The sequence below is a fragment of the Dunckerocampus dactyliophorus genome, chromosome 4, assembly GCF_027744805.1.
Source record: "Dunckerocampus dactyliophorus isolate RoL2022-P2 chromosome 4, RoL_Ddac_1.1, whole genome shotgun sequence".
Classification (NCBI taxonomy): Eukaryota; Metazoa; Chordata; class Actinopteri; order Syngnathiformes; family Syngnathidae; genus Dunckerocampus; species Dunckerocampus dactyliophorus.
The window spans coordinates 27,895,001-27,914,223 of record NC_072822.1 but is presented as its reverse complement, the minus strand read 5'-3'; the positions used below and the strand labels follow the sequence as shown (position 1 = coordinate 27,914,223).

General features: G+C 41.0%; 1 protein-coding gene across 6 annotated transcripts in view; it reads right to left on the bottom strand.

Moving 5' to 3' along the window:
• Window positions 1-499: 499 nt before the first annotated feature.
• pdzd2 (PDZ domain containing 2) overlaps window positions 500-19,223 on the bottom strand; it is a 65,136-nt gene continuing 46,412 nt past the window's right edge. For 2 of the 6 annotated variants that reach the window (XM_054773078.1, XM_054773077.1), the window contains 10 exons: window positions 18,944-19,035; window positions 18,506-18,662; window positions 16,295-17,004; window positions 15,271-15,415; window positions 11,439-13,803; window positions 10,600-10,702; window positions 10,426-10,527; window positions 10,006-10,276; window positions 9,434-9,556; window positions 502-6,735 (listed from right to left, as the gene is read on the bottom strand). In XM_054773078.1, coding sequence (XP_054629053.1) covers window positions 6,569-6,735; window positions 9,434-9,556; window positions 10,006-10,276; window positions 10,426-10,527; window positions 10,600-10,702; window positions 11,439-13,803; window positions 15,271-15,415; window positions 16,295-17,004; window positions 18,506-18,662; window positions 18,944-19,035 — 4,235 coding nt within the window. In that variant the 3' untranslated portion in view covers window positions 502-6,568. Of the gene's footprint in view, window positions 6,736-9,392; window positions 9,557-10,005; window positions 10,277-10,425; window positions 10,528-10,599; window positions 10,703-11,438; window positions 13,804-15,270; window positions 15,416-16,294; window positions 17,005-18,505; window positions 18,663-18,943; window positions 19,036-19,223 lie in introns of all 6 variants that reach the window. The other 4 variants (XM_054773079.1, XM_054773080.1, XM_054773082.1 and 1 more) reach the window with 4 other exon arrangements.

Genomic DNA, 19,223 nt, shown 5'->3' with positions numbered 1-19,223 from the left:
TCTCTGACTTTGTGGATTATTTCCAGTCTTACTTAATAACAAGACAATAGAGGTAAAGCAAACGTATAAAAAGGGGGCTAGATTGATCGATCAATCAATTGTATAAAGAGTTGGTGCTGAAAGTGGTAGAATTGCTAGTATGAAACATTACTTGGTGGATTAACCAGGCTCATTGGGACCTCAGTAAAGATCTAAAAAGGAGAATTGTAGAATCACACATGTTGGGAAAGCCTTTAGTATTTTGAAACAACTGCAGATTCCAACTTCATCATCTCAAACACTTGTACCTGAGTACCTGAAGACATGTTTTACCTGGCATATTGCTCCCTCTCCTGGCCAGAACCGATTAACACATTTCAATTTACCAACTTCGATTCAGCCAACGCATTTCAATAAATGAAGATGAAGTACATTTATCTAATTCAGTATTCACATTCATCTACTTACACTGGGCCAAACGTTGAAAGCAAGTCAGTGGCGGCCTGCAGGCCACATCCAGCCCGCCACAGCCTTCTCACCGGGTCCTGGAATAAAATGACTAAATTCAGCACAGTCGTGAACAAGACTGGGTACGGACGGATACCCAACAAAAACTTCACTCACCTCACTTTGCAGTGTGCAACATGAATATGGCATCATTTACCCTGATTTCCGAGACATTTTGGCATCTATTTGATGAAGTCAACGGAGGACAGATTTGGAAATGGTAGTACAGTAATCCCTCACCACTTAGAATTTCGCGGCTTCACTACATCACAGGTTTTTCCAAAAGACTTTGTATGAATGAATAAATCTGTTTCATGGTTGAGTATGGCCCATTATCAGTCAAATATATGCACATTTAAGCACATTTTACACATTTTTGGCCTAAATTAATCTGTAGAAAAATAGCAAAATGAAATCCAAATGTAAGGCATTCAGAAAATACATTCAAAGACGTGATGATGTGTACAGTAGTATTCCACACTGGTCTCTTCTTGGTGTCAGTAATAGCACTGTAATGTTGAGTGAGACACACAAGCACCAGACAGGCTTTTATTGCAGGTTTGAATGATCTCACAAAAGGCACGATCATCCCTAACACGGGCTACTGTTTAAGGCTGTAATCCATGACAATCTGAACCTCTGATGTCACTTCCTGTCTGCCCCCATTCAGCACCGAAACACATTTTTCCAACACACATGAGTAAGTGTCTTATTTTCTCTTATTATGTCCACTATATTGAGTAATTGGGGTGTAAAGGTGACTATAGGGGTGCTATTTCATATCTAGAGGGCTCTATTCATGCTAAACCGTATTTACAAAGTTGTTTTCTGTGCTCTAACTATGAAAATATTGCATTTCTAAATAAAGAATCAGACCAATTAACCGCGATGAACGAGGGATGACTGCATAGAATAGAAATGCGAGAAGAAAGTTGTGAAGAAAGCAATAAAAGACAGCAGAGGTTCTCATCCAGGATCACATGCAAAAGAATAGGATTTTATTTCATGTTTTATCTAAGATCTTACTAACTCTTGTTTGAGATTCTACTTTCAGCGGTTGTTCGAATGAGACCTATTCCCTGGCCTGACGTGACTTCACGCAGTTGCTTTGATTTCCTGATTCAAGGTGTTAGTTTCCTCCGTTGACTTTTCAACAAACACATCAAATTGTCAATGAGCATAACCGTTTTAGGGCTCTAAACGCCCAAGTTTAAACCCCAGGACCTATTTGCTATTTCCAGTGGTTCATGGATGATGTGGCAGCAACATACTCAAAGAAGCCGGAGACTTTTCACATCATCACTTTATTCCAAAAGAAACATTTGAAAGCGTATGGAATACAGTCGTGCTACGCTCATCTTCACGATGGGATTTTAATGATTGCAAACGCTTTTTTTGCAGGGTGGAATAATTACCCAAGTTATATCTTCACTGATTTTTTTAAAAACAAGAATTGAGCTGACAGTGACGTTTGAGTGTATTTTTGCTTTACGGAATCCACGCAGGGTGAACATTACATGATCATACATTCAGTCAAATCTTTGAATGAATGGCGCTAGAGGTTCAAGAATGCCTGATTAATTTATCGCTAGAGATTATTATTTACTGCAACTTATACGTTTAGAAAGCGTCTAGTCAAATCTGATATTTCTATCTCGGCTGTGTCCATCCTTGGGTAGAACGTGCTGCAATCCTTGGCTGGACAGCAGCCTGTTGAGGAAGCGCAAGTACTACAAGGATGCTGGAGATGGGTTGGTCATACACTTCTCTAGACCCTCTCACGCCCTCTTTTGGAAGACCGGGATGCCTGGAAAGTCCTCGTTTGCGGGCATTAGGCTTAGGCAAGTAAACAAGTACAAGTATTTGAATGGTCTGAAAGAAGACCCAAACTGTCACCCTCAGATGAAAGAAAATTCGTTAAGATGACCAGGAAGAACCCAAGAACCAGCAAGAATCAAACCTGCCATGAACACCAGTGTCACTGTCTGCGCAGTGAAGACACTTTTACATCACCACCGACCCGGACGATGCTGACCAAGAACGAAAAGGACACCTTTGACTGACTTTGCAGCGGCCCACATGCGCGAGCCAAATTCCTTCTGGATGAGTTTTACGGTTTATGATCAGACGAGACAAAGATTGACTTATTTGGCCGCAGTGACAAGAAATATGTTTGGAGAAGACAATGTGAGTCTTTCAAACCTAAGAACACTGTAGCAACTGTCAAGCATGGCGATGGTAGCATCATGCTGTGGGGATGTTTTTCCACCATTGGTACTGCTTCACTCTACAACTTAGATGCTGTCATCACCACCTTTCCATGCACACAATATTCTTTTTTCATAATATAATATACTATTCATATTACAGTAATAATAATACAATAGCAATCATCATTATAAATATTATAATGCATTACCAAAACACATTATCATGTCAATGTATTTAATTGTTATTTTACAAAGACTATCTATAAGCAAAAGACACAAATGCTAAAGAACGTTCAAAAATGATTCCAAAGCCAGAACAACACAGGCACCTGAGGTCAAAAGCTTGTTAAGTTCTGGAAATGTAAGCAATATTTTAGGGAAAAATGTGCCTTATAAAGTCGCAAGAACTTCAGAATTTGAATTGCCATTATGCATGATGTCCCCAATTTTACAAGAGTTTTACTTGGCAAGCGTATGTGATTTATTCCATGTCAGTGTGAACAGTGCAATTCACATTTTTTTCAAATGCGACCCAAGTCTCTTTCGTATGTCGATATAAATCTGATGTGTATCTGATGCTCCTGCAGTCTGAAAGTTCGGCTCTTGTACATCTGAGCAAAAGTTCTTCTCGCCATCCAAAAATAATTTAAAAAAAAATATGTCAGGGAAGCAGCTCACGTCAATGAGCAAGTTCCCCAAAAATTGCCAAAGCGAAACCTCTTGCCAATCAGCCTTAGTCACCTGTTAGTCACCTACGCAAATGAATTTAGTTAAGAAAATGTTCACTCTGGTTGCACAAAACCCTTGAAATTTCCACAAATGCACCGCATTTACGTCTGTAAACACACTCACGTGTGTGACATCGTATCTTATATTTGAATCATCAGCACTCTTTTCTCTAAAGTTACAACCAGATTAGGCTCTGTTTACCGGAACAAATCCTCATTAACGCGTTCTGCTAAAGTGCTTCTTGTTACAATGACTGTCCTCCCAACCTTAGATGACAGAGATGTTCTTTACAGATCACCATACAGCACGCAGCCATCCACTCTGTCACAACACCCACCACTGTAAACGGCACTCCCTGGTGAATCAGTCCTCTCTTCACTCACCGAGACAAACTGACTGGCTCCTGCTTATCTAGAAAACGCTCATTGGTAAGACTCCACCCTGCCTTCGCTCACTGCTCACCACTCATACCACCAACGGGTTTCAACTGAAATATGTTGTTTATCACCTGATCACCAGTTTAAGACCACAGGCTATAAAAAACAAAATCTGCTCAAAATGTTCATTTTCTGTCAGGCATTCACACTGTCATGCCCTCCTGATGGCTAAAGCTAAGAAGCTTTCTCTTTCTGAACGTGGTCGGATTGTCAAGCAGCGTGCCATTGCTGCTGAGGTTGGGCGCAGTAAGACAGTCATTCTACATGTTTTGAAAGATCCTGAGCATTATGGAACAAAAAAGTCGTAGACCCCAAAAAAAATCACACATGTACTGAGCCGGAGGATCTGATTGGCTGTCCATCAATACACAGGGTGGTCTTCCACCCACATTAAGGCCCTTACTGGTGCCGACTGCAGCGCAATAACCATCAGACGGCATCTGCGGGAAAAGGGTTTAAAAAACAAATTCAAAGACCTCGTCTCTTTCAACGGCACAAAACTGCCCATTTAGACTTTGCCAGGGAGCATCAAACATGGGACATTGAAAGGTGGAAAAAAGTAAAGTAAAGTCCAGATGGCTTCCAACGTTACTGGCATGACAAGGAGATCCCACCTGAGATGTTTTCTACCCGGCACAGTGGAGGGGGGTCCATCATGGTCTGGGGTGCTTTTTCATTCAGCGGAACACTGGAGCTTCAGGTAGTGCAGGGTCGTCAAACGGCGGTTGCTTTCGTGCAGATGTTGCAGCGGGCATCCCTCATTACTGAGGGCCCTCGTCTGTGTGGTAACAGCTGGGTTTTTCAACAGGACAACGCTGCAGTTCACAATGATCGCTTGACCAAGGACTTCTTCAGGGAGAATAACATCACTCTTTTGGACCATCCTGCATGTTCCCCTCATTTAAATCCCATAGAGAACATTTGGGGATGGATGGCAAGGGAAGTTTATAAAAATGGCCATCAGTTCCAGACAGTTGATGCCCTTGGTGAAGCCATCTTCACCACTTGGAGCAATGTTCCCACTAGCCTCCTGGAAACGCTCGTATCAAGCATGCCCAAACACATTTTTGAAGTGATTAACAAGAACGGTGGAGCTACTCATTACTGAGTCCTACTGAGAACATTTTTTGGTCTGATTTGGAGAGTTTTTTATTGTTTGAGCGATGGTTTTAAACTTTTGATCAGCTGATAAACGGCCTATTTCAGTTTAATTGTTGTTTTCAATTAATTACTTTTTCAAAGTGCTTTTTGTCCCTCCCCCTCTTCTTGATTTTGCATATTGTAGCTCTACTTAAAACCTCATTAAGATCCAAATATGCAAAAGATCTTAAGATTTTGATCAGGAGTGTATATAAATTAAACACCATGAGTTCATCCCTTTATGGATCATCTTCTATATACATTTTATACTTTAGATGTGTTTCATAAGTGTGTGAAGCATATTTAGCGCTTAAACCTGGATTGTGTCGCTAGTGAACAATGGCAATTGAAGAGAGAAGGGAAGGCTTCTGGAGATGGCGGTGTCAAAAACAGACATTTTTATGGGCAGTTTTTCACCTATCGCAATCGTATAATGTTGCCCCTGCGTGGATTACAGAACATCCAAACTTGTGCACCCAACTTTTGCTTTAAAAACCTTTAAAAATATGTGTTATGCAACCATTCCACTGCTGGTTCAAATAAACCATTAAAATGTACTTAATACTTCATATGACATTGACGCCCATGATGAGTGTACATCTGACCACAACTCTGTATGCTGATCTCATAACATTCCCAACAGTTATTGACGTGCAGAGTTCCATCTGCCTGTCATAATGACAAATATAAAAATGAATAATAATATCAAATAAATATTAATATTTGTCAATTGAACTGTGTACTTTCTGTACGATTCCAATCATTTTCTTAAGTAAAAACAGCTGAATTTGCACATTTCCTGATCGAATACAGGAAATAAGCCTACGGTGAGGCCACCTGAGTGTGGCTTCTTGACTTCGTGTGCAAGCCCCGCCTAATGCCTGAAAGCACACGGTTATGTTTGTCAGCATATCGCCAATAATATAATGTTGAAGAAACATTTATTATACATAATGACTTTCTTTTAATGCCTTTAGTGTAAGTCTGACATTAATCAGACAATAAATACATAGAAGTGTCATACGGAGGTACTTGCAGTACCGCTGCTTCCTGAAGGGGGTGGATGCAAGCGTGAGCTGGAAGGTGCTTGTCGCTGACGTCCTTCCACAGAGGAAAAGACCAGGTTTTTTTCTTTTCCCAAATGCGTTCAATATAATTTTATACTCTGCTGAATGAATGAATACGTTTGACGGCCAAGATGGAGGATTATATACCCAAGCTCACCAGGAGGTGATCACACTTTTACAACAAAGCTCACCAGGAGGTGATCACACTTTTACAACAAATATCAGAACTTTTACTGGAGAAGGAAAGACTGTATGTACTTCATATACAAAAAAAGGTAAGAACACAAATGTGTTTGTTTGTAAAAAAATAAAGAAATGGATCTGAAGTATCTGAAAGCATTATGAAAACATTTATTTCACCAAACTGAATTATTCTCTTTTTTTTGGTTATCCTCTTAACGAGCAACCTGTATAAGAAACCCCAAAGGAGTCAATGCCTCACCAGCCATGAACCTCACCGCACGTCACTGCAAACGTCAAGATGTAGGACAAACACAAATTACAGCCGTTCACTGAACTTGCGGATGGTAAGGCGATTGGTGCCGTCATTCGTAGCCTTTATGATTTTCCAGGCATCGTGATGCATGAGACCCTCCAGAGACAATCCATTTATGGACAAGACCTCATCACCAACCTCGATCAGCCCGGACAGCTCAGCAGCGCCTCCTGTTGTGGAAAAGCAAAGCAATTCACTGTAAACTTGAGGTGTATTCTCTTATTTGTCCCCCAAATCCATTTTAAAAAGCTCTGAGCTCTATCCCAGCTGACTTTAGGCGAGAGGCGGGGTGCACCCTGGACTGGTCGCCAGTCCATCGCAGGGCACATATAGACAAACAACCATTCACACGCATTAGTTATTCAACTACACAATAGAGCAAACAGAAAGAACACACCCAGGAGACTGAATAGGCTAATAAACACAAAAGCCAGCGAGTCCAACAAGCAAGTTATCAGTAAGCAAGTTCACCAAGTTTCCGATCTCATTCCACATCACTCAGTCCATTGAATTTTCGGCTGCATATTCTACATATATTTTCTTTTCAGGGGCTTTTGCCTGTGTTTAATCGTTCTCCCGTCTTCCAGTCTTTAAATGTTTCAGTTCATTATTTCAGGGTACAGGAGCAGCACATCTAGAGCGCCCTCTCGTGGCTGTTGACGGAAATGTTCTCCTTGGTTCATACCAGTCAGTACCAATTAACATTTAAAAGCATGTTAAACTAGATCAGGGGTCGGCAACCTTTACCATCAAAAGAGATATTTTCCCTCCTCTCCAGTACAAAAAACCCCGTCTGGAGCAGCAAAACATTACACGGCTTATAAACTTGTAAAAGAAAACCTATTTTAAATGTTACCTATTACAACCCCAAAATTCAACAACTCTGTAAGTCTTTCTGACTGGTTCACATATTTGTATACAATAAAAACAAAATGTATGCATTTTTAAGATAAAAAACTCTATCAGAGTTTACATATCTGCATATCAGTGTTCTTTGCTCAATACCAATACGCCTGCAATGAATTGTCATCAGTAAGCATCCTATTGGTCCTGTGCTGGACTGTCTTTGCAAAGAGAGGCATTCTCTCATTTTCGGAATAATTTCATGTTTATTTTTTTAATTCGGAGAATAGATGCTCTGATATTTTTATGAATGATTCTTTCATGTATTCTCCTTCTGTGAATGGCTTCTCCCTCCTTTCCATCTCAGTGTTACCAACTCGGCAATTTTCTTGCTTAATCTGGTGACTTTCCAAATCCTCTTGGGGTCTTATTTTGTCAAAAGGGACTAGCGACAAATGTAAGGACTTTTCCTGACGTCAGTGGGAGATTTTTCTTGTATTTGGAGATGTAAAAGTGAAAGAACATAATGTTCTGAGCGGCGAGGGAGCCCCGCGGCACACTATCTGCCTCTCCTGGAGTCACCACCTCGATGACTAGCGTGCCACGGGCTCTGAGCACATAACTACAGCACGCCTCTTGTTATGAAACATATTGCTATGCTCTTAATTACACCGTTTTATTTTATTGTGCTGTAACTTGCTTCAAACAACTCAAATCTCCCTCACCTTTTTTTCTCTCCTGCGGCCGTGAGACTCACCGCATACTCTAGCCTACCGCCACCTCTCTTGCCCATCCAATCAGCAGTTAGAACGCAGTGTAGATGCATTCACGGACGTGCGGTGAGTCGGATGTTTCATATTCTTTTTGAAAATACACGTTGCCTACTTCGTTGTTAAAAAAAAAAATCACCGCGCTTGGCAAAGTGAGCCACAACAAGGAGGCTGAAGAGTCTGAAGAGGTTGGCGACCCCTGAACAAGATGAAGCAACAGTAAAAATTGTCCGTCAATGCTGAAATGCTGAAGCTGAACTGAAATGTACAATGAATGTTGAAATATCCTAGCAACGTGTTGAAATCTATTCACTGACTGAATAGCCATGCCATCGTGCACAGAATAAGAGTATGTAATGTTAAATGTCAACTGAATTTCCATCAATAGGGGGTGACATCGAAATTGACTAATTATTTAATTAAATAATTTCCAATGGGAAAAAATGTCACATAAAATATGGAATTATAGAAAATTGGGGATTTTTTTTTTTTTGAAAAATCCTGATAGCTACCCTACATGTCCTGAATGAACTGAACATTTTGATGCTGGAATGGTTTGAAGCGGTTGAGAAATCGGACAAAAAAGCGGCAGAATTTGAAATATTGGAATGTAAAAATGGACAATGATTGTTGAAATGCATATATATATATATTTATACTGTATATATACCGTATATGTTGAATAAGTATGTAGAATAAGAAGAATGTTACAGTGGTGGACAATGTAAGATGATTTTTCACGAGGCACCATTTCATTTGTCTATTAATTTCTTAGCAGGCTGAAAATGGCGGGATTTGAAATGCTGGAAAGTAAAAATGCACACTGAATGTTGAAATGTATTAGTAAGTTGAATGAACCAGCAACCATTGGGTTGGGAAACAACCACTCTACCTCCCTGAGCCATGTCACCCTGTAGAACAAGCAGAATGTTGGAAAATGTAAAATGAGCTTCGACCAGTAGGGGGTGCCAGGTAAATTGCCCATTCACACTCAATGGAAAACTTGCCATGGAATATTTTCAAATTACAAAAAATTTCTGATAGATAGCCAACGTGCTCTGAATGAGCTGAGCATTTTAAAACGATGGATTGTTTGAACTGGTTGAGAAATGTGAAATGTAATGCTGCATTACCGTACGTATATAGATTTTCATATAGAAGGACCAGCCAAACTATGAAAAAAAGTGTGACTTATAGTATGAAAAATGACATGCCTGCGTGTTCCATGACTCACAAGGGACTGCCCCCAAATCACCTTTGAATATGCGTTTCACAGTTAGGGGCTTGTCTCCGTGACTTGAGGATTTTCCGCCATCCAGGCTGAAGCCAAGGCCAGCAGACGTCTTATGAAGCTCAACTTTCAAAACCCCATCTGGACCTAAAGAGTATGTTGACCATGTTGACTGTACTGTATTTGATTTGCAATGCACTTTACTTTTCAATTAATCTCAAAGTGCTCCAGCATTCAGGTGTGGACTAACAGATAAAATCACCAAGTTAAAAACAATACTAGCAAAAAACGCTAAAGAACAAAAAAAAACAATCAGACAAGAACAATAGAGGCCTTCTTGAATGAAAATGAACAATAAGAATAAATATAATGAATAAAAAGAAGATTAACTGTTAAGATTAATTAACAGACACAAAATGTTATGGTTTTTCAGAATCTTTTTGAATCCAGAAATGTCAGATTTACGCAAGTGAACACTGTTATTCAGACGGCATGCATGAGAATATTGTACTGATTGGTTCATTATCATCATTATTTATGAATATTGTACTGATTGGTTCATTATCATCATTATTTATGGGGGAAAAAGGTTCTACCTGGTCTTTTCTCCAAAGATATCTTGAGGGCTGAGAAGCCCATCTGTGGCTTGTGGGCTGAGTCATGCTTTTCAGGGGTACTCTTTTTATTGTTCATACCTCTGCAAATAACCACTAAGGCTTGATTTGAGCCTTTAGCTTGATGTAGGCAAGAAACAGCCTCTCCGTGGGTTTTTCCTTCCAGACTTGTGCCATTTATTGATAGGATTTGGTCACCTCTGAGAATGGTGCCCTCTAGGCTTGCTGCACCTTTGCTGAAGACCCGATGGACCTGGTGACAAGTAACAACAACCATTACAAACTGTCAAAGTACTGCCAAACAACCTCAATAGCATAAATGGTGTAGACATTTAGTTGTGTGAGAAGGACATTTGTGTAGGAATTGTGTGTCTGTGAATGCTGACCAATTATTTTACTTACAGTGATTATCTTTTGCTCAAGGTCACTTCCTCCAGCAATACTAAAGCCAAGCCCTGAGCCTTCTTCTTTATGCAGGACCACAAGGTGTGTTTGGTTGCTCACCTGGGGAGACGAAGACAAAACTAACTGAATAGGCTTAGTGATGACTAAATGATGTGGAAGTTCATGTCATACCTCTGTGAACGCTTTGCTTTCCTTAAGCTGAGCAGGAACGGATATCTTATTTGTCCAAGTCAATGGAAGTGTTTGCACAGGAGAAGACGCTGCATCTTTGAACCTGCACACAAAATATATTTTATTTTATTGCAGTTTAATTCCTTGAAGGGAAATTCTCGGTGCCTTGCATCAAGGGCACGTCAACAGTCAGTCCTCCTTCCATATTTGTTGTATATATTCCATAATGTTCTTGCATGACCGTATGATGACAATTCCTACAGAAATCTTGTCAAAAGCCTTCTATATTTTATTACATTTTTAGTTAGACTAGATGTCCCAATACAGTGGATCCCCTCACATTTGTGATTCAGTACTCGCTGCCTTGCAAATTCCACAGATTATTGGTCAAAAAATAATTTATAATGAATAATTCTCTCTCTCCCCCCCGTCTTTATGCTTCATTGATAAGCATAAAGACATAAACAATTGCACTGACGAGAGGAATCTAATCTAATAATTACAACAGTCACTTTTATTGCAAATGTTGACCCGAAGTCAAGCTAACAGAGGGATTTGGAGGGTGATGAGGGAGCCGTGTGTCAAAAATAGACATTTTTAAGTGCGTCTCAACTACTCACATTTTTTTCGCCATTCGCTAGTGGTCGGCTCTACCGTACATGATCTATTCTGTCTATTCTGACTACTTAAGTGCACAGTTGAAGCATGTGCAATTTACATTTGATCATTTTTGAGTGATTCATAAAGCCAGACATTTAAATTTGAAACATAAATTCTGAAAAAACTATGGAATATAAAAGGTATGGTGTCATCTTAACTGGTTTAACAAAATCCCTTACCTAACTGATGAGCCAGACTGTCGTCGAAGGACCGCAGAGTTTCTCTCAGGTGTTTCTTGCGTGGATCCACTGTTACTTTGGCTTTCTTTTGGCATCTCTATTTTCGTTAGGGTTGCAGAAGGTGAAGAGCTCAAAGTCTCTGTGGCGGCGGAATGAACGGCAGGCTCAGTTTTCTCTCCCGCGCCATCTATTCTGGCCAACAAGTCGCCTGTGCTTAGTTTCCCCAGTTCAGGCATACTGAGAGCCCTGGATTGCCGCAACCTGTGGCAGGACAGTCTGGCATTTTTCCTCCGCACAACTGGTGGGGTCCCTGGTGTGACATCAGGAACTTTCAGGACTTTAGAGACAAGACCGTCCTTTGTTGGGTAACCTGAGTTCGCATATGGAGGGTCGAGGTTTATCAAAGCGATGTTAGACGGAGGTTTTACTGATGAGCAGGATAGGGTAGATAGTTGTTGCCGTGTCTGGTAGTCAATCGAGTTAGCTAAGCCCAGATAACCCGCAATCCTTTGGTTTAGTGAGGTTCCGTATGCTAGGGCATATGACTGAATTTCACTTTTAGCCACAGGTTTGTCAAAGTGAGCCAGGTTTTCGAAAGACTTTATCTTGTGTTGGACAGAGAAAGGATTGTAGTCCACAGAAAAGGGAGTGTCTGTGATGAAGCTTCGCCTCAGCATTGTTTTCTTGTACAGTTTGGAGATACCAGACTTTGGGTTATCACTTGTCTCCGCAGTGGCTTTCAAGTTAGTATTTGTTGATGAATGAGTTTCCTTTATTTCACCAAAAATGCAATTTGTTGTCCGTAGTATGGATTTGGAATGTGGGAGTGCACTTGTGCCTACGTTAGCGAATAAAGAGTTCTTTGAGTCCACAGTGCGCTCGTTTGCCATTGTGGGAGACGTACTCGATAAAGAGTACAGTTTAACTTCTATGAACGTTCTCTGAGTGGCAGGTTGGTGTAACAGTGTCTGGGGTTTTGACATTGCCGTGACACCTACATCGTTATCCGTCTTCTCGTTTGAAATGATAGGTCCAAATGTGTCATCTGAAGCATCGTGCTCAGTCCTTTGTTCACCACATTTGGGTAGAGCAACATTGTTCCTATCCAGCTGGTTACTGGCATTCAAAATGGGAACCCTTGTGTCCTCTGGTTGTAAATCTCTGGGCTGGTTCAAGACCACATTGCTTTTTGAAAGAACTGGACTTTGACTCTTGGTATGATTGTGCAATGGCGCCTCTGGTCCTTTAGTAGTCTTTATCCATAGACCCTTAAGTTTAGGGCTACTATCAACTTGAAATGTATCACAAAATGTAGGGATTGGTCTGGCATTTGAGATTTGATCAATTTTGGACTCTGTTCTACTTGAACTGTCAGTGATTACGTGGTAAGTCTGCTCCAATGACATATGTTCAGGTGCTTGCGCATTCAAAGTGTTCTGTTTCAAAGCATCGGAGTCCAGCAAGGCATCACAAGGCAACATTGTAGGGGTATTGTGATTGGGACAATCAGGTGAGGGAAGGTTGCCATGAATACTAAGGCTTATAGGAGGATTAAATGCCTCGTTATTTTTGCCAGAGTCTGAGCCAATCTCACTATTAATTCGACTCTCCATGCGGAATGGCGACATTGCATGTGAACGTGGGCAAGGTTTCTCTGTGGCTGAGACATTCGTCAACTGGGAGTCAAGAAACACGCTCCTCTTCTGATTGAGCTTTTTCTTCTCACTGGTATGGTACGAAGGCAAAGACCCATTCGATGTTGTGCTTGCATGTACATATTCATCAGCAGCAAGTAGTTGGCCATCACCAGAACCATGATGCCCTTTCTCTTCGTTCTTCATCTCTTCAAGACTATAACTGCCACTGGCCATTTTCCTGAGCTTGTCACTTGTGAAGTCACCACTCGAATCACTGAGATCTCCTTTGGGGTCTTTCCTTTTATGCAAAGCTTCAAACCTTTGTGGGGATAATCTATTTGAAGCTGTAGATATGTATTCCTTACTTGGGTTGGCATGTGTAGGAGGATTTGAAAGGAGGGGACCGTTTCCATTTGAAGTAGACATTGGGGAATAGTCCTGAGGACTCGGCAGGGCTGGAACTTGAAAGTCGTCTTTCTCAGATGTGTTTTCTGCAGGTGTAATGCAGGGGTCAATAATGTGGCTCATTTCTTGTATAATATCATCAATGTTAGAGATAGGTGTTTGACTGTCATTGTTTGTTTGGGGTTTGGGGTTAGAATGTTCGATATTTGCAGTTAATCCTTGGTCCTCATCCGATGATCCCCGAAGAGATTTGTCTGGGATCAGGCTTATGGCTCCATCACTGCTCCCCAAGGACTTTGTCATCGTGGACACCCCAGCTACAGCTTGAATCAAAAATAAAAAAGTACAAAGTAGTGAAAAAAGAAAGTAGTTTAGTCAGTAGGGGTGTAACGGTAAGCCCTCATCATGGTCAATTACTCATGTTTTTTTGCCATTTGCAGGTGGTCTGAGAATGTAACCCCCACGAATAGCGGGTACAGTTGACAGTATTTGTTTTTAGTGAAGTGCAAGGGTGCAGACAAGTGCAACAGTAAGAATTTGAAGCGTGTGAATGGTTATTTTATTTGTAGTATAGAAATGTTTCTGATTGGTTGAAGTGTAGTATTAATAGTTCCAGCATGCAGTTCTGTTCCCCATCTCTACTGAACAGTGGTGGCACATTGCTTTCAATTTATCGCCATGACCCCCGCACTCTATTTACCGACCAAACACTTAATGTGCTTGTGTCTGCGTGGGGAAATCAGCATGCCGCCATACCGTTTCGAAACATCTGATGACAAATACATGTACCGTTACACCCCTATAATTGAGGCATTGTAATTATTTTATGAAAGCATTCTATAATACAAGTTAAAATTGTGTTACCAGGCGCCACAGCAAAGTCTATGCTATTAGAGAGATGTCTACGGTATAGGTTAAAACTACTGTACTGAAAAAATTATCTATAAACTACATGCAGGGATGTATGGTGCAGGAAAAAGCTAGCAATGATTACGAATAACAAAATATACAATATAGTCACCATGGATAGATAGCCAGATGCATGGATGCTGCTTTAGGGAGGGGAAAAAGGGAGAGTTGATCCTAAATGGTCTGCATTTAAGGGAAGATCAGGTTGCAGGGTTTACTGAGTAACAATCTGGGATATTACAAAAGAACCAGAGGAGTGAAGGTCAATTGAACTCCCAGTGCGGTTGTCAATGCCAGTACAGGAGGTCCTCGGTTTACGTACATGTTCTGTTCCTACCACGGTGATGTAAGTGAAGTTTTAGTGTCAGTGGGAATTTATCGCTAAACTAAATGAACACCTAAGTCACACGGAATACATTAAAGACTTAAAAAACAATAAAACAAAGATTACAAGAAACTGTAATCAAAAAGTAAAGAAAAAGTAAAGGGGCATGTCTAATTTCACTTTCAATTTCCTTTTCTTTGACACATTGCCTTAAGAAGAGTCTATCTCATGCTTGGAAGACAAAAAGGGAAGGGAAAAAAACACGTTGCCCTTCCTCAGTGCAGCGATGCCAGTTATTTTTCTCTTTGTACAGTATTAATCATTTAGGGAGTGCGTTGTAACCATGAAACGTCACAACACAAAACATCGTAACATAAAACTTTGTAACACAAAACATAACACGAGGACCACCTGTACTATTTATTGCGTTACCAATGCAAGATGCACCCCAAGATTGTTTCCCCACCACCCTCCCTCCCAAGTTCCTCTGGCACTGCTTTGCTGATAACATATTGCATGTATTTGTGCAGAAAGACGAAACATAAGAAGGGCTTACCTGAGACAGGTTTCTTAACTTCCAAAGACAGCGTCATAGGAAGGTTATCCATGAGTTCACAGATTTCCTGGTAGCTGGAGGAGCTCACCTGTGTTTCACCAATGGTTACAATCTCATCACCAGGGCACAAGACTCCTTTGGATTCCTACGAGTAGGGCAACAAGGATCACACACAGAGCGAGCAAGGCAGCGCAGCAACGTTAGTAAGGAGTGGTGAAATATGTGATCAGATTTTTCAGCACGGAACACACTCCCACTAGCCAAAGGCTGGACCGCACTGCTTTTGTTTACCGAGTAGTGTCAGGGATTGGTACTGGGGTGTTTGGTCAAATTTATTGACACTCAAGAGTACGTAAATAAGGGTGAAGGGAATCCTCAGTGGGCTGCCGGCCTTACCACAATCTGGCCTTAAATAGGATTTGCCATCAAAGACTGTGGCCATGATTCCATATCAGACCACTTTAAGGAATTACACATCAGGGCGCTGCAATAAAGGTATGCAGCGGGGGCTGCACAAAGGGACAAGCTGGCTCTCTTTGATGTTCAACTGATAGTTTCTTTGTGTTTTCTGCCACTTCTTAGGTCCTCCTTTTCGTGCACGTTTTGCAATGACATTCAACTTCTTCCCTGCCTTACTACGTTGTTTCGTTGCTGCCCAGCCTTCCATGCACTGCCCACCGAGGAGTCCCTCTACCCCTGTTCAGGTGCTCTAAAGTATCAATAAATTCTCATCTTTTGCTCACAGTAAGGTGTGTGCATTTTGGAGTTCAGCCCACCACCCCAGTACCAATGGCTGACAGAACAACAACAACAACAGAGCCTTCTAAGGAGTTGTACATCAGGGCAGTGCAATAAGGATGTATGTAAGGGGAGGAGGGATCTGGAGGGATCCTGACAAGTAGACGTATGATGCCATGAACACTTCCTGACCCTCACGTGTACTGTGTGAGAAATAGGTCCACCTGTGAGCTGAATTGCGCATTCAGCCCTACCTTGACAAAATAGTAAACTCAATCAGACATACCCTTTCCGCTGCTCCTCCAGATTTTAACCTGTTGATGACAACTTTCAGAGGGGACGCCATGATCTCCAGGTCCAGCCCAAAAGATTCGTCCTCACACCTTGTCAGAATCACAGTCTCAACAGTGCAAACGCCCAAAAGCTCACTTGTCTCTACTTTGGTACAGTGGGGTATCAATTCACTTTCAGCCCTGGAATTTTTTCCACACTGTGTCTGATCTGATGATGGCTCACTGACATTTGACTTTTGCTGCTCGTTTGGAGTTTCACTGCTTTTGGCAAGTGTCACTGCATGATCCATTTGGGGGACATGCTTTGACTGCAACTGTCCATCTTCTTTGTCTGCTTTGTGCTCTAGAAGGCAACGAATAGGCATAAAGGGTGACTCTGAACCAATGACTTTGGAGTCGCCGGTATAGCCTTCCTTATAGTCATTGCAATTTCCATACAGTGGTGTTGTCACATCATTACTGATATTTCTGCCACTGCCATCATCTTCTACATCTAACGATGCTGCGTCTTCCTCTTTGCTTAGCTCTTCCTCGTAACGCATTATCCTTCGTTGACGAAGAAGTGGGCTCCGCACTGTGGTGGAACTGGATACAGTGGGCGGACCAAATGCCTCTACATCGTCCTTACACGTGACATTGGCTTTGTCAGGTGATGCATTGTACACGGTGTCACATTCCACATTAGCTCCACACGAGGCGTTTCCTGAGGATGACAAACAGCGTCATGTTAAACCAACGTAAAAGCAAATTTACTGTATCTACAGCACAGGTTCTAATTTGATAAACGCAATTGGTGGTTTCTTGGAACTGGGACTTTCTTATACAGTGGAGAAGTATTTGATCCCCTGGTGATTTTGCAAGTCTATTCCCTTAGAAAGGAAATAAGCAGTTGATAACAATAGAAAAGGTGGTTTAGTAGTTGGTGTAGAAATTATTTTTGGCAAGCACAGAGGTCAGATTTTCTTTTAGTTGCTCACCAGGGTTGTGCATATCTCAGGAGAAATTTTGGTGAAAGAAACATCCCCAAAGCAGAATGTTTACACGTCCATGATTGACAGTAGAGATGCTGTACTTGGACTCATTTTCACCACTTGAAGCATGCAAAGAGCTCCATTTTGGTGTCATGCGAGCACATCAAATTCTCCCAAGCCTTGGAAGTCATTCAGGTGTTCATGTGAAACGTTCAGATGCGTTTGTACATGTGTCTTCTTGAGCAAGGGGATCTTCCGGGCACTGCAGGATCTCCATCCATGACAGCAAAGTGTCTTACTAATGCTTTTCTTGATGACTGCCCTTCCAACTCCCTTGACATCATCAACCAACTCCTCCCTTGTCATTTTGGGCTGTTGCCTCACCTTACAATCATCCTTACCCAACCTGATGAAATCTTGCATGGAGCTCCAGAGTGAGGGTGATTGACTGTCATCTTGCATTTATCAATGATTGCACCAATAGTGCTCTCTTTCTCACAAAACTTCTTGTATCTCCATTCCAGTCTTGTGCATGTCTACAATCTTGTAGTCCATTTTGGTCTTGTGCAGGTCTATAATGTTGTTGATGGTCTTATAGTGTATTCCAGTCTTGTGCAGGTCTATAGTCTTGCTGATGATCTTGGCGTCTTGTGCTTGTTTACAATGTTGTTGATGGTCTTGTAGTCCATTCTAGTATTGTGCTGGTGTACAATCTTATCAGTGATTGCATCAACAGTGCTCTCTCCTTGACACCTCTTTGGTCTTGCCCACAGTGGTGGAGATATTTGAATAGAAGAGAATGATTGTGTGACAGGTGTCTTTTATCCATATAATAAATTGCGATTAGGAGTACTTTCCTAAAGAGACAGAACTGGTCTATGATTGTCAGAATGCTTTCTGGTTGTTAAGGGGTCCAGTACTTATTTCACTCAAATATAAATTAATGTATAAACTTTATTTAAGGTTTTTTTGAGGATTTATTTTTCCATTCTGTCTTTCTCTGTTAGAATAAAGCAAACATAAAAATAATTTACTCTTTATATCTTTGTAGGAAGGGGGTAGACTTCCAAATTCAGCAGGGGATCAAATACTTCTTTTCCCATGTATGTCTTTTCCATACTTAGCTGTTTGCTGTTTACTTTACTAGAGAATTAGCTAAGAGGGAGGGTCATTATTAATTCATATGATATGCTTTATTGACTTCTTGTTTTACACATTTTTAAAAAGTATTACCCTGAGGCTGGGATGCAATGTCCTCTATTGAGGTGTTGCAGCTTTGTTGGTGGAATGCTTCATCGCTATTTGAACCCTGTGATGTCAGGAATGTGTGGCTAGGAATGTCCGAGGAGAAGTGTTGTAATAGCTCTGTCTCTGAGCTAAGAGACCCCTGCTGGATTTATTAAGGAAAAAGAATAAGGATTAAATACACAATCAGATGCTTTAGAAGCATTAATGTATGGCTTTCAACAATAAAAAGAAAAAGCAATATTACATTTGGTTAGTTAAACATACTTTCATACAGTGGTGAAAAGTAAATGATAAATACTTGAATAACGTTTTCTACCTTCAAGATACTCGATGCGCTTTGACACTTCATTCAACAAATGATGAATGAATGTGCACTTAAGAACACTTGTGAATTAGGCCCAGTTATCTTAAATTGGTACTTACCCTGCTGGCTGGATCAAGAAATCTCTTCATAGTCCAGCTGAGAGCATGCAGTCCATCTCCTTGGCTGTCAGATGGGCTCTTACAGGAAAAGCCTTATGATTTAGAAAAAAAAAAACAGAATATACTTTTTATACTGTTTTCATGTGGTGCAATCATACTGCACTCAACAAAAATAGAAATGTATCATTTTTGTTTATGCTCCATTCTTCCACGTACTGAACGCAAATATTTCAAACTTTGCTGTGTGATGAGACTGCACATTATGGAGTGGCCTTTTATT